This window comes from Mauremys mutica, chromosome 3, assembly GCF_020497125.1.
Source record: "Mauremys mutica isolate MM-2020 ecotype Southern chromosome 3, ASM2049712v1, whole genome shotgun sequence".
In the NCBI taxonomy this organism is placed as follows: Eukaryota; Metazoa; Chordata; order Testudines; family Geoemydidae; genus Mauremys; species Mauremys mutica.
This window is the reverse complement of record NC_059074.1, coordinates 193,806,587-193,822,284: the sequence shown is the minus strand read 5'-3', so window position 1 is coordinate 193,822,284 and position 15,698 is coordinate 193,806,587. Positions and strand designations below refer to the sequence as shown.

Below are 15,698 nucleotides of genomic sequence, written 5' to 3'. Positions count from 1 at the left end.
CTGGAAAATAACAGAAAAATGTGTAACGCTCACCCGTATGAATCGGAGAGGAGGGGGGAAAAGAGAAACTAACTGCTGGCTAACTGTGATAAAAAGCCAAAGGGTGTCAAAAGTCAAAATAGCTGACGATAGAGAAGAGAAACAATAACAATCTAGTGATCACACAATCCGATAACAAATATAAAGGACATTCATGAAGAGGGCTAGCAGGCCAGGAACATGGAGGTTCCAGACCCATTAAGGCATATGTAGCTTTAATGTGTGAGTGAGTGTGCATGCGTGATGTATATGTGTGTGAACGTGTGTGATGCATGTGTACAAGTGAGTGTGTGAGGTACATGCGTGAGTGAGTAAGTAGGTGATGCATGTGAGTACGTGGGATACTGGACCTTCAAAGTTTTTTTTAAAAATGATGGAACATTATGTACTTAGTACAGAGGCTACACGATTTCCTCGTCATTTTGTTTTTTCTAAAACACTAATTCTTCAAACCTGTCAAAGACAGGACTTGTCCTCATTGAAGACAAATTTGAAGTTTACACAAAATATACATTTGTGACTGATCCAAACACCTCCTCAAATAAAATTGTGATAAAGCCCCGCTCATTCCATCCCTTACTCAAAAGAGAATTTGATCAAACTTATTCCTCTATAGCTGTAAGCACCTAAAAAGTTAAAAAACCAGGTTTTGGGGGGGGGGGTGAGTAAATTTGGGGTTGAAACTTCTCATGTTTATCTTTAGCAATTTTTATTGACCTTATGAAAGCAATTCCTCAAATATAAATATAGTATAGTATCCCAATAGTGTCATATAGAAAAATTCTCTCCAATTCAAAGACTGTCCACTTTGGATCTTTAACACAGCCATCTGAACCAGTTTTCCACAGGATTTAAAACAAGTTCAGACTAAATTTGTTTAAATACAATTATTGAACCTGATTTTCAGAGATACGGATCACCAACAACTCCTATTGACTTCAGCTGGAACTTTTGCTCAATTCAGCCCAAGCTCAATACTCCTGCACTCCAGGAGCAGCTTGGCTGGTCTGAGTGGCTGGCACAGAGTTTCTAAATATGGGTCTTGTCCGACAAGAAACATACAAACACTGATTTTGTGTGTGTGTGTGTGTGTAAAAACCAGATTTATTTAACTATAGCTTAACTTGATTACAATATTTTGGCACCATTCCATGCTGGCCAACCCAACCACTTGTAAACTGGTTTAAATATAATTGGTTTAAAACCATGTTTAAAACTAGTTGAGGCAACATGATTCCTAGCCCAGTGTAGAGAGATCCTAAATGTGAGTATCGTATCAACATAGAGGAAGAGTCGCCAAGTACCTCGAACATGATGTAGAAGAACTTCAAAGTAAAATTAGTAGGCAACAGATCCAAGGGAAAATATGAGGGAGGAAGACTTTCTAAACAAAATCTAAATTAAGAAAAGAGACAGGCGGGTAAGAAGTGCTTTAGAACAAGGGTTCCCAAACTGTGGGCCACGGTCACAGTCCCAGGTGGTCCACTGACCCAAATGCATTCTCCAGTCAAGCTCTTAGTAAATCTTTAACTCCATGTGACTCATGTGATGTAAGTAAAAGCTATATAAATATAATGTCCTGACAGAGCATAGAAGAATGTTGGACAGTGCATAGAAGAAACTTTATTTTGTTTGTTTATTTATTTTATTTTATTAAAAAAGCAAGTGCAATATGTCAAGATTAATTCTCGCATGTTTCACTGCAAGGTAACCTAGCAACGTACATACAGTCAGCCATTTACAACTGTAAAAAACAGCAAGCAGCATTTCAATCTGACATGGATGGATTTATTTTTCGAAAACGAGAAGGGTGGACTGGTGGAGAAGATAATGAAAGTCCTGGACCATCTACAGCTACACGAAATGAGGATCTAAAAAAATAAAGTGGTAAGAAAATATGATAACACATCCTTGAAGTTTGAATTCTCCTTTACCAGATCAGATGAGTACCTGTTGCCTCAGTGTGTTATAACTGTTGTTTTATATTTTTATTGACAAACTTTGATTATTTTCTAACTAGTGGAGAGTAGGTTTGGGTCTTTACTTACACAGCGCAGACATTCAGATTGCTACACTAAAAAAAAATTGAAAATACAATGCAGTGTTCAAAGCTGGACAACTATTTTGTTTCAAAATGAACAAATAATGCAATGTGTTTTTTAACAATTTTGTTAACATTGTTGTGTTGCTTATTGTTCACTTTTACACATTGTGTTTTTCTGGTTTGAATGCCACATTTTGCTTTCAACATTTTTTTAAAGTGTAGTTTTATTAAAATTTTCTGGTTTCAAAGATCTGGAAGCATTTCTTTGAGTGCATATTGCTAGGGCTTTCCATCATTACAATTGTTTACATTAAAAGGAAAAGGAAACATGTACATTCTTTATTTATAGTTTATATGTATTTAATTAAAATTAATAAATAAGAAAAGCTGCTTTAAGAATTCAGTAAGTCATGTCCACATGCCATGGCATGTCCATTGTGAATAAAAGGTGAAGCAACTTGAACGTCACTTAAATCCACTGAGCAAAGACAATAGGGGATAGGTATGTAGATAGAGACCAAACAGGACTATCCTATGCAGGAGGTTAACACCTAGAATGGGATAGAGATGGAAAAATAAGATGTCATCTAGGTAGACTAGAACCTCTGGAAAGAGCAGAAGAGAAATGTAGGCCACTTGGTCTCAATAGTTGCATTAGATATGCCATCGTCAACGACAAAGAGAAGGATGAGACTAAGGAGAGCCAAAGAGAGATCTGTAGCCCCTACAGTCAAGAGGGAAGCACTGAAAGGGAGCCACCAGAAAGAAATGGGCCAGGCTTCTAACTAAGGAGTCACCAGTGAGGATTACTTGCCTAAGACACCTTTGGGCAGATAAAGAACACAAGATGGTAATCTGCTTCCCAACCCAGGTACCAGGGCAAAGGAGGCCACAAAAGGCTATCCTGTAGAATGTTAGGGAATTTCCACTAACTATAGCCCCAGTATGATCAAAGCCGTGCACGCCGCAGTGATGTGTGCAAGCACTTACACACATACTTGGCTTAATGCACATGAGAAGCCCCATTGTGTTCACTAGTACTCAGGGTATGTCTATCCAGCAACTAGACGCCCATGGCTGGCAAGTGCTAGCCAACTCGGGCTCGCGGGGCTCAGGCTGCAAGGCTGTTTCATTGCTGTGTAGACTTCTGGGCTCAGGCTGGAGCCCAGGCTCTAGGACCCTGAGGGATGGGAGGGTCCCAAAGCTCAAGCTCCAGCCCGAGCCTGGAAGTCTGCCCGGCAATGAAACAGCCCCACACTGGAATGAGTAAGAGCACCGGAATGGGGGGAGAGAGAGCGGGAGGCCATGGCCCCATCACTTTTAAAAATGGGAAGGCTATGGCCTCTCACTTTTTACCAGCCGGAAGGGTGAGCAATGGGGGAGAGGAGCGTCAGGGCGGGGCGGTTCAGGCACCGGTGCCCCCCCACGCACACTCTTCAGGAGCTTCTACCCACAGCCCAAGCCTGAGTCAGCTGGCACAGGCCAGCTGCAGGTTTTCCTTTGCTGTGTAGACATACCCTCACTTAAATTTCAGCATCTGTGTAAGTCATTGCAGACCTGTGGCTGTGATTAGCCTAATAGGAACTCTTAAAAATAGTGTGACATGGCAACTAAAAAGCCTAATTCAGCTACATAGCAAAGCAGCATCTAATGGAACAGTGCCTCTCTATTTGACTGTGGTGTAACTGCCCCTGGAATATTTCATTTAGTTCTGGTACAGTTACATTTGTAATACAGAGAGACCCAAAAACACATTTTTGATAAAAACTGGTTAACACGGGTTGACCCGATTGACGATAGCTGGGCAATTATAGTTCGGGCCCATCTGTAGCTGTAAGATTAGGCCGCCATTGAATCTGACAGACTTGGTTGTTTTTCTAACAGAAACAGGGCCAAAGACAATTGGGGAGCTGGATCAGGAAACCTAATTTGGTCCTAAAAGCCAGCCAAAGTGGGGACTGGAAACCATGTGTAAATACTGGAAGGGTGTGCGGAGGTGTATGCCTCGGGTGGTAAAAGGGAGAGTAATTAGAAGTAACGTCTTCCTGACAGTCTGGCCCAGATTTGTAAAGGTATGTAGGGGTAAGAGCCTAAATACGTTCAAAAGGTATTTAGGCACTTAGGAGTCTGTATCCCATTGTCGATGGAATTTAGACTCCTAAGCACCTAAATCCCTTTTGAAAATGATATTTAGGCTTCTAACTCAGTTAGGTGTTGTGATGCTGAGCGCAGCAGTGCCTAAATAGCTTTTAATAATCCGGGCCTAAAACAGGTTGGGGAATAATCTCCCTCAGAAAGTGATGAAAGCCTCATCAGCAGAATATTTAATATGCGACTGGACAAAGCACTAGTAAATGCAAGGAAACAATCCTGCATTAGCAGGGAGGTGAGCTGGTTGCTCTAATAGGTATTTCTATGATTCCAAGCAGAGCTGTCCACTTCCAGATTTTGGGAGGCCTGAATCCAGCTCTGATCTGAGATCTGTGCTTCCGGGCTTGGCCCCATTTCTAAGTCTAGGGTTAGATTGATAGTGAATGTTTTCTGTAAAATTCAATTATAACACTTTTTGAATGAAGCCAGCATAACCAGAGTAAAATATTGTATGTAAACTGAAGAGTGTACAACAGAGTAAACTTGTGAACACACTTGTGAGGTGTTTCTTTGTAGAATCTTCCCATTCTGTTACCCTTTCTCACCCACTGAACGACAGGGCCTTTTGTGATTTTTAAATGAAACGATCGTCACTGTTCTCTTGTGGTATTCTCTTAATCACAAGCTAAATCGGGCCTTTGAAATCTCATGTTGTAAGCCTCTGTGCTTGGTCCTAACAGTTGATTCCTACACATGGATCTCCCCCCTCGACCTATAAGAAGGACAATGTGGTGGAACAGCCAGAGTTAAAACTGCAAACCTTGCCTGCCCGGATGGCTTAGTGGCTATGGAGGAGGCAACACTGCTTCCATGCGGGAGGCCCACGGCTTGGGAGCCGGCTCCTGGGGCTGGGGGCCCCTCAGAGGGAACACTACTCTGCTCAGAGGAAAGTGCAGCTTTCACCGCCTGCCCCGCTCCCTCTCGCAGCTGCTGCCTTGGGGAACTGGCCTCGCAGCCTTGGTGCAGGAGGCCGCCTTTCCTTCCAAGCCACAAGGGTGATTGCAGCTGCGTGTGCTCAAGTAAGTGGGGAGGAATGGGGGGGGGGGGAAATTATGTACAATTAGTCCGCCCCGTAGGGAAAAACGCTGCTGAAATCCTTGTGTCCCCCTAGGCTAGGACTGGCCCTGTGTTCTGGGACGATGAGGCGCGCATGGTCTACACTCTGCTCTCTTGTAGGGAAGGATGAGGGAGAAACCTCAGCGTGGACAACTCTCCTGCAAAGAAAAGAAAATAATTAAGAAGCAGGCTTTTAACTGATCTTTAGAATAGTGCACACTTCTTTTTTTAGTAGCCACAATTTCTTGAAAGATTCTCCTAAGGGGACTCAGATATACATAGACACACACATACACCCTGATACACGGGCATATACACGCTCACGGGTACACAAACTGAGGCACACACAGGTACAGAAGTTGGCCAAATAAAAGATATTACCTCAGCTACTTTGTGTCTCTCATTTCCTGGGACAAACAGAGCTACAACAACACTGCAAACACACCTCCAGAAACATACACACACTGTCATAGTCAGGACACACCCCCTCATACACTGGCTCTCACATACACGCAATTCCAGTATTGGGTTTAAAGGAGCTCCTCAGGGATCAGTCATTTGTGCACCAATAATAATGCAACGTATGGGGGGGGGGGGGAGGAGAAAGTGAGCGAAAACATTTTTGCCGCTCTTTTCCTTCCAGGCTGCGGATGGAAAAGACAGAGGTTGAAATAGCTTTGCAGAGCCATTGAATCAAGTCAGGATGCAATTACGCAAAAGTCTATGATCATGTACCCACAGATGTTGTAGGTGGCGACGCACTGGAATGAAATTGCGCCTTCTCGTCAAGGCGGGGGGCGGGCAGGGGAGACATTTGTTAACTCCTTCTTCGAGGAGGTGGCGGAGGCTGCTGGCCCAGACCCCTGACACGGCTGCCTGGAGCCCCGCTCCTTTCGTAGCCCGTCTCCTCTTTCCACACGCGGACACATGTCCTTTTTCTCTCCCCCGGCTCGGCTCTTCAGGTGCCGGTCAATTAACAGCCTCCCGCCGAGGTGTGAGCCTCGGCCCCGGCACGCCAGCCCCGGCTCCACGTGACACTCGCCTCAGCCCCGGAGCCGCCGAACGACTCGCCTTCACTGTCCGCCTCGGGGCTGCAGACAACCCGGGCAGCGGGTACCTGCTGCCAGAGGGACTCGCATGAATCCGCACCTTTCTCACGCGGCCCTAAGCCCGGGAGCGCACCTGAAATAGCAGCGGCGGGGACAAATGGCCTCTCGGTGCGGCGCGGGTCTTGCTGAGGCTGGGGGCGGGCTCGTTGCCCTGGGGGGGGGGGTGTGAACGGGACCATAGGGGGAGAGGCGAGCCAGGGGCCCACGCGTGCCTCGCTCCGAATTCTAGGCGCCGTTCGGACACACGGGGCGGGAGGAGCGAGCGCAAAGCGGGGGCCGTTTCGCTCCGGGCGGACGATGCCCGGAGCGTCTCCGTTGGCTTGTGGGGTTAACGGGAACAAAGCCCAGCTAGTGAGCGGGCGTAGAAAGACATCGCCCGCCCCGTGGTGTCCCGCCGGCCCCACCGCCAGCCTCGGGCTCTGGAGCAATCCGGAGTAAGGATGGAAGTTCTCCTCCTTTGGAGACGGGAGTGACTCCGGGTGCCGCTTGCAAGAGATCACAGCGCAACGTGTGCAGTAAAGCTGTCCGGGGTAGCGCTTCATCAGAGCTGGGGGGGGCAGTATCCACCCAGCAGCGACAGTTCTCACTCATCTCCCCCCGCCCCCCCAGTCACAGAGGCCCCGAGCTGGGGTGTGCTATGGAAAGCGAGGGTCTGTGTAACACACACGCACGCTCACGCACATCGCTCGTGGAAGGCAGGAGCCCGCGGGCCCCGTTAGCCTGCTCAGCGGGGTCAGGCCTTTGCACTAGGGAGAGGGGAGCCTGAAAGACACACACACACACACACACACACACACACCCGATTCACCCTGCTGGAGAGAGACAAACCGTGGAGCTCGAACGCGAAGAGGATGGTTTAAAAACAAACAGCCTGGGGAGGAGCGGGAAGGCTGCTCCTTGGGGCAGCAGGGTTTGCCTGCGTTTAGCCAGGCATCAAACGGTGCAGTGTCGTAGCGAAACCTAGCAGGAGTGAGGCTGGGGCGGGGGGGAGCTTTGCCTCTGAATTGGGCACCAGGAAAGCCATCCTGCCTGAAGTTCGGGCTGCTCTGTAATGTTGGCCCAGGTCCGGAGTCATTCGTTTTAGATATGCACAATAGCTAGCGTCTGTATGTGCTTACTTGGTACGTTGTAAACCCCTTAAGGTAGCATTTATCCAAACCAATCCCTGTAGAAAGTGATCTCGGAGATAATCATTCTTCTAGGTCCCCGCAGGTAAAACTAGTTGTTTGGAGCAGTTTGGGGTTGTTGTTGGTTGGTTGTTGTTTTTTTTTAAACAGGACCAAGTATTCATAAAACATTGCCTGATTCGTACAATACATAGCTGAAAATCTTAACAAGGATTTTGTAGCTATTTATGCTTGTTTACCTATATGTATTATTTGCAAAATCCCCATTCACTAATGAAAACTAAACATGCAACGTCCAAAGAAACCTACATTACATATTTCTTCTTAAAGTTTAACTGCTCGCAATTTCTGTTTTAATTATTTAATTGTACTGTATCATCAGTATTATAGGTAATCTGAAATATTTCTGTACTGTATTCGCTAGACAAGCTGGATACCATGAGTTAATATGAAAGAAATTATATGTTGAATTTGTCTCTAAGCAAACATAGCATTTAAGGTTCTAACAAAATACACTGATTTTACTATAGTACAACTAAGGTTATGAAATACCAATTTCCCGTTGCTGGTAACTTTAAAATTGTGTTAATGGATAATCTGAATGAGGCTTGTACTAGTTCACCAATACTTTCATATTGATGTACCAGGGTTGACATACTGTGTTAAGCGTTCAATATAAGCACAGGTTAATTGCATTTCTATTTTGTCTAGTGTGAAAAAAAATATCTTGCATCGCTAATAAAGTTCAAATCTGTATGAAAAGCTTGTCTTTGAATGACAGCACTATATAAGCAGACGAATTCAGAATAACAACTTTTCACAATGGAAGTGGGAAACGATTATAGGCGAATTCTTTAGGCGAATTTCAAACTCTTTCCCACTTCTACAAGTGACTGCAAAGCAAGATACCTATAGTTCTTGGTCTTAATCCAAGCGGTTAAAGGGTTCCTTATAGCTCTGTTTAGCATATTTTAAGGTCTCTGTGTGTGTGTATGTGTGTATATACAAACACGCGCATACATGCATATATAAAAATAACTTATTTAACCAGATTTTTGTTCATAATGGTCTAAAACTCACTTTGACTCAGATTTTTTATCTAAATGTACACTGCTGTTTTATTAAATGCAATAAGGATTTTAATTCCAGTAAATCTTTGTACTAATCATTTCCAAATCTATCTGCAAAAGTCAGTGTAGCTTTTGCAACTTCTCATTTGCTTGACTTTTTAAAACAGCTTCCTATATAAGCTAAAGAACAGAGAACCAAAAGTGTATACTGAAAGTTTAAGAGGAAATTATCCAACTTCTGCTGCATGTATCTCAGGGCATCCGACAGGGAGCTCCCGCAGCACTTTTACAGGCAGATGATCACGAAATGAAAGCAGTAACGTGCATGGTTTTTATCCCTTGCAATCATATAGGAAATAATGCACTACTCACCTAAATGCCCATATCCCCCTCCCCCCACAAACAATTTTAATTATTTTTAAATGTAATTTGCTCTCCTTTGGTACTAGTCTGTGGAGCTCGGTGTTGCTTAGAAGTGAAAGAATTTCTTTTACATTTGGATAAGCTACAGCACTTTAATTCATAATCATTCTAAGACTGAAGCATTAACCATTTGCCAATATTTATCCTCATTTTTTCTATCACTCACATTTATCTAAATGTTTAAGACCGTCTCACACATATAAACTCAAACCGTCTTTCTGAGGTCACCCTTAACGCAATTAATTGAGTGTAGTTCATGAAACGCTAAAATCTTGAGCCGGTAAAACTGGAGTATAAAAGTTTTTTATATAGAAAAATGTAACTTAATCTATAGATCTCGCATTCAGGGCCACTTTTCTTTCCCTCATCTTCAATTTTGACGCCACGCCCCTCCAAATAGTCTTGCCATCCTCTCCGAAAATGTACTTTTATCCAAAAGAAAGTTTAAGTAAATTATGGTTGTAGTTTTTTCATTGTCCAGTAGACGGCACAAAAGCTCAAGTCTTCAAATGCAAAACAATCGACCAGATTATTTTTAATTAAGCAACCAGAGTTTTTTTTTACCTAGCGAGTTTTTATTAAGCGAATAATATAGCAACATAAATGACAAAGCGACGAGTCTTTGAAATAGAGTTATAGTAAAAAAAAAGTTAGGCAGCTGAACAAAATACTACTACTAATAACTCAAGTAAGAAATAACTGAGCATCCAAAACATAATTGTGGACTTGTTACAGATTGTCATTGAAAATACACCAGATTGATTTGTAGCTACTTAACATTAACTATTGTTTGCTCCTGGGCAAATATAATATTGTGAAGTGGATCTTTTTGCTTTTCACAAATGCAAATTTTGTCACTTCAGTCTTTCATTCTATCATGTTTCATTGCAATGTGAATGTTAAAATATTAACATACGGTATAACAGAGGCTAAACCAGATCAGACTTATTCCTAAAGCTCTTTGGACTCCCTCACTGCAGAGGAGTTTTATAAATAAGGAATGCTTACATCTAGATCTAAGCGCGATTTTTCTGAAATCTAAAACCCTTTGTAATTTTACACATTTTTGTTTCTGAAAGGTTCCCAGGTTGCTTTCACTCCGCATTCACTACTTATGCAGAAGTTTAAGTGACAAAAGCCAAGGCTAGTAACTCATTTCTCAGTTAATTTATTAAAAATTTATAGCAGTGTTTAGAAAGTTTTAAGTCAACCGTAAATTTTATTATGAATATTTTATTAAGCCCTCCATTTAATTAATAAAAGACCTCTATAATTTCTGAAAATGTCAGAACTGGTAATTATGTTAAACAGTGCAGTGCTCCCCTCCTTCATTTTACTCCTCCCCTCAAGTTCCCTGCTATTCTAAAGATTTGAAATAGAAAAGTCTAATGAAATCAGTTCTTTCCTTTGCAAAGTGCATATCTAACATTATTCATTCAGACTGTTTACTGAATACAGTGACTTAACTATTTTGTCTGTGACTGTTGGATAGCACAAGCTGACCTCTGGTTGACTCCTGAACTGGACCAGGCGTTCTTTGTTTTCTGAAGCAGAATCCAGTAAACAAACCTCTAGCTCCATGCCCCATAGTTTTACTTGCATGTGGACACTTGATTCACATCTTCACTTAATCCCCTCCAGTTAACCTCCTTTTATTATCACCTTTTCAGATTTTGCCCTTTAATAGATCTTTAAATAGTTCTTCACCTTTCTCACAGCCATTCATTAGGCTTTGACTTTTGGGTATCTTTACTCATATCACTTGAAACTCTTATCTGCCACATTCCTTTATTATCTCTCTACTGCATTTAAAATCTGTTTTCTTCGGGGATTTTGTCCTTATTTTAAATTTTAAATGTAAATATTAATGCGGAAGGAGTATATATTGTTGCTGATTTTTTCCAACTGCAAGCCCCTTCCCATCAAACTATAAAAAGCCATCAGAAAACTAGTACACATTTTAATGTTACTAGGTAAGATTAATTATGTCCTTAAGCTAGGAAATCCAGACTGATTTAAAGTCTTATTTATTATATGATAAGCAAATATATACAAATTCCACTTAATGGAGGACTTTCTTCATCATTTTGCTGTGAATCATCATCTGAACTTTGAGACCTCTCCTTCTAACTCCTGTGAAAGGCCTTCGCTTATACAAGTTCAAATTGCAAACTTCTGAGGTGAAGAATAAGCGCAATGATTATCGGTGTAGCATCACAGAAGTAGTGCATACAAAGCAAAACACGTCATCTTAAATGCTAAATCTGTTAAACACAGTTATCAGGAAAAAGCGAACATCAGAACGACATCCAGCACGCAATTCTGCCTATTTTCTGTCTAATTGCACATTTCGCTGTAAAATTCCAGGGAAGCCCCCGGTTTCTTTTTCATAGGACAATGGCAAGTGTAAATGGGTTCCTGCAATAAATAGCAATCAGAGCCCTAATTTTGGCAAAAAATAGCTACATTTCCTAAAAAGGCAGTAGTTGCGAATGTGTGCGTCTCTGTCGTCCCAGAACACATAAATGTCGTTGGTAGTTTACTGAGATAGTGTGGAACTGTCCGTTTACTTTCCCCTTTTAATAGATGATTAATTGCAGCCTGGTTAGTCTTTTTATGGCCAGTAGATTGCAACTCGAGACGTCCTCAGTGCAATTTCTCGCAGCAAGCCCCAACAGTAATAACTGTTTGCTAATTGTAAAATCCTTATCCAGAATGAGGTTTGGGCAAACAATTTGTACTACTGTAATTACATTGTAAAAGTGTTCTAGCCCCGATTGTTCTGAATTATTCTCATAAAGGCCTGGTAGTGACGCTAGATTTAAGATTTAAAGCTTTTTTTTATTTTTAAGAGGGATTGCATTTCTGGAATTTAAACTGCATCCTCCTTGGGAATGAACCTGTAAAACAGGGATTCGCTTCTGATTTCAGTCTATGAGTTAAATAAAGATAGAAATCAGACACAAGCCTGTTAAGAGCACAACAAATACTTCCCAATACTGAGAAGAGGAAGGCTTAGGGTATTAAAACAGTCTTACCTGAAAAGTCTTTATATTCATCGCTGGCATAGAAGGTTTGTCCCACAGCAAAGAGGGGGAAATCGAAACTGGTTTTCTTGAGGTTTGAAATGTCGCGGCAAGAGATGGACTAAAGAGTATCTACACGCTTCAAATTGTTCTGATCTGTCTCCTCCTTGAGCCCCTCAAAGCTGTTAAAAAGCAGCTTTACCCCAGTGCATTTCACAGTAATTTCTATTTTGTGGATTTTACTCGGATAACCCGCCCCGTGGGTGCAGCTCATTTAGGGATCGCTGAGCCTTATGTGTGAATATTTTATTGTTTGATTTGGCACTTTTCCCCCACTGCACTGAACTGATCTGATCGACGACAGATCTTTCCTTTCGGAGACAGATTTGAAACACCTAGCCGGCGGATCATTTGAATAATCACACAGGTAGAATGTGAAACAACTGCACTCTCCAGCAGAGAAAAGAGGCGGTTTAGGGAATACTAGAGCTCTCTCAATGGCAAGCCTTATAAAAATACTGTTTTATTTTGCGTCGTCGCTGCATTTACAGCTTCAGAAAAGTCGTGAGTTTTCTAAAAAGTTAGTTTAAATCTATTTTGCCCCCTAAAATATACTTGAAGAGAAGATTTAGGTCGCAGGCAGGGATTATGTAGATGCTGGGAATTCTGTCTGCGAACATTACATTTCAGACTTTGGCCTGGCAGAAATCGTGTGTGATTTATCTCTGCTTAAGACTTACTGCCTGAGCATCCCAAAAGCAAACATAAAATGTCCACGATAATAAATCATAAGCGTAGAGTTCTTGTTTAAAAAATCGAGAAATTGGAAGAAATCAGAATATTTCATGGTAAACACTAATTAGGGGACCACTTCTCAGTGATCGTTCTTACTATTTCAGGTTTTGCTGTCACGTCAAAAGTTGCAGCTGTAAATGCCACAGGAGAAAGTGATCTTCCTTATCCAAAACAATCAAAGGTACGATCATTACATGGCGTGTATGGACCACGGCACGGGGGGGAACACTACTGAAGATGCCTCGGGTTCACAAACTTGTGTATTGTAAACAGTAAACGCTGGCACCGAACGCTTTGCTGTGTCAGTATAATCTGTCAGCCTGCTGAGTTCACATATCAAGCTCCGTAACATCGTGTCGACATAAGTATGTGGTGCCTTAACTTTTTTAGACTTAAAAGTTTTTAAAAATACTTTTCTTTGCCCTCCCCCCTATATAGAGAGAGAAGGGTGTTTTTATTCCCCTTGGAGGGTCTGTTTACGTCTGCCTCTAGGCAGCAGCTTGCACTATGGCTAAGCAGAACAAGTGAGCAATCTTTCTGCTTTGGAGAACTTCGCCTCTCTGTTCCGAGGGAGAGTTTTTTTGGCATTCCCCGCAGATCGAAGCTCCCTGCTGATCGATTATTTGATAATTGATTTTCCCCTCCACCAATGCACGGCTGGCTTTCGAAGACAAGCTCCTGATTGGACTGCGGCTCCTCCACGGCTGCCTACTGAGATTTGGGTGAGCTCATTTTGCAACCTACCGCAGGGGGAGTTTTCTGAGGGACTTGGAGCTTAGGGGGTGGGGGTGGGGGGTGGGAGAAAAAAGCCCTTCTCACGGATCTCTGCTCTGAAAGATGTTGCATTTTTGAATCAACTACTGTCTGGGTGGAACATCTGCTCATAGTTACACAGGCACCGAATAAGTTCTAGCAAATGAGCCCGGCTCATCCGAAGTGGGTTTTGGTCCTTTCGTTCTAAAGCTCAACTTCGCACTAATAGATTTTACTTTCCTTGCTGGGAGTTAGTTGGGAAAAAAGACGGTTTGTTCTGAATACAAAAAAAGGATGAAAGCCTTGCGGTTGGGGGTGGGGGGGGGGGTTGCTGATCCTTTAGAGCGCTGCCGTATAGCGAGGGTGTAAATACGAAGTAACCATTGCTAGTAGACAAAGGACATGACTAGCCGGCAGAGTGGCGTGGATTGCTGCGTATGACATTAGCTGAGCGAGAGAGAAAATGGATCAGGCCCCACTCCCGTGTTCTGTCTTCCTGCCCTAGATCTTGCCAGTCACTTCCAGTGTCCAGAAGCAGATGCGCTGGGATCATCTAGTTTTGCTCTAACCCTAAGAAGCGCTGGAGCACTAGCGGTGCTTGCGGGGCTCTGGGAAGAAGGATGGATGTTGTATCTGTGACCATTGCTCCTCTCTCCTTCGCATAACTCATGTGAGCCATCTCAGATCTTTCGCAAAGGCTGCGAACAATTACCCAAAGCATTCGGTGTGAAAAGGGGGACAGCAACAAATCCTGCCCCTCTGCAAAACAAAACAAAACAAAACAAAAATCCCAGCCCTGCATTGCCCCGTCATTTGGCCGGCAGCAATAAACTCTACTTACAGGGAGCTCTTAAAATAGCTAATAGCCCGGCCGCACACCAGAAGCACCGTCTATTCTAGTCACTGTAACCCCGCGTGTGTGTGTGTGTGTGTGTTGTTAATTGAACGCTTCTGCGGCTCGCAGAGCCTCTCCGCTCGCATCTCACCCAACCCACCCCTGCGCCGGGAGCCGAGTTGATGCAGCCCAGTGCATTGTGTAAGACGCGACCTGTTATGGCCACCACTACTTCCGGGTTCCAGCATTCTGGTCCAAACCCACCTCTCCGCCTGTGCAACACACACTTTACACACGCACCGGGAGACTTGCAGCAGGCGGCATCGATCGTGGCTCCTTTAAGACAAACTCAGACAGACATTTTTAACCCTCTTCCTCTAGCCTCTCCCGCTGCAAAGGGGGACAGGGAGCGCGCGAGCGAGAGCTGATTAGGAATTAGGACTGATTCAAGAACCAGCCAGCGCTAAGACCTCCGTGCATTTGAATATTAACATTGGAGGTGTCCAGAGCACTGGAAGTACACACAGCGGATCATCATCATTCATTCACCACCTTGACAACCTCGCCTTTGATTGACAGCTGGAGTGGCAAAAAGCCATGAGACTTGGTAGTTGGGTTTGAGGGGCACTTTTTTTTTTTAACCAAAAAAAAAAACTGATTTGGGGAAAGGATATTTGCTTTCTCCCCGCTGCTGTCTTGGAAACGAAAGAGGGAGAGTGAGAGAGAGAAAGAAAGAAAGAGAAGGAGCGCGAGTCTCTCTCTTTTTTTTTAATGCTGAATTATTGTATCGTTTCTTTGAGATCCAGTAAGCTGAAGATTTTCCTCGATTGCTCATATTGCTGGCGACTCTAAGGGATTTTTGCATTTTGGGGGGTTTGGGGGAGAGTTTGCGTTTGTTTCTTTTCACACTGGCCTTAAAGAGGATATATTAGAAGTTGAAGTAGGAAGGGAGCAAGCCAGGCCGATGGCGCAAAGGGTACGTATTAAAAAATGGAATTTAAATGTGAAAAAATATTGAAACGTGGCTGACAGAGACGCTGCGAAAAAGTTTTTTCCCCACCTCTTCTTTAGCTCAAACCTATATATATATTGTCAATGTCTTGATTCTATCAATTCCTATCACATACATCTCACTAAAGAGGCAAACTTTCTATAAAGTAATGACATACAGGCATGTAACTGAAAATACAAGTGTATGTGTTTATCAGTATTACAGATATACTGCTAAGAATACAATGTCGTTTTAAAGTCACCAGTGTTTAAAATATTT

The 15,698-nt window shown here is 43.0% G+C and overlaps 1 protein-coding gene across 2 annotated transcripts in view; it reads left to right on the top strand.

Annotated features, from left to right (window-relative positions):
* Positions 1–14,657: 14,657 nt before the first annotated feature.
* Positions 14,658–15,698, top strand: part of MEIS1 (Meis homeobox 1) — a 125,495-nt gene continuing 124,454 nt past the window's right edge. For both annotated transcript variants that reach the window (XM_045009421.1, XM_045009422.1), the window contains exon 1: positions 14,658–15,404. In XM_045009421.1, the coding sequence (XP_044865356.1) occupies positions 15,393–15,404 (12 nt within the window). In that variant the 5' untranslated portion in view covers positions 14,658–15,392. The remainder of the gene's footprint in view (positions 15,405–15,698) is intronic.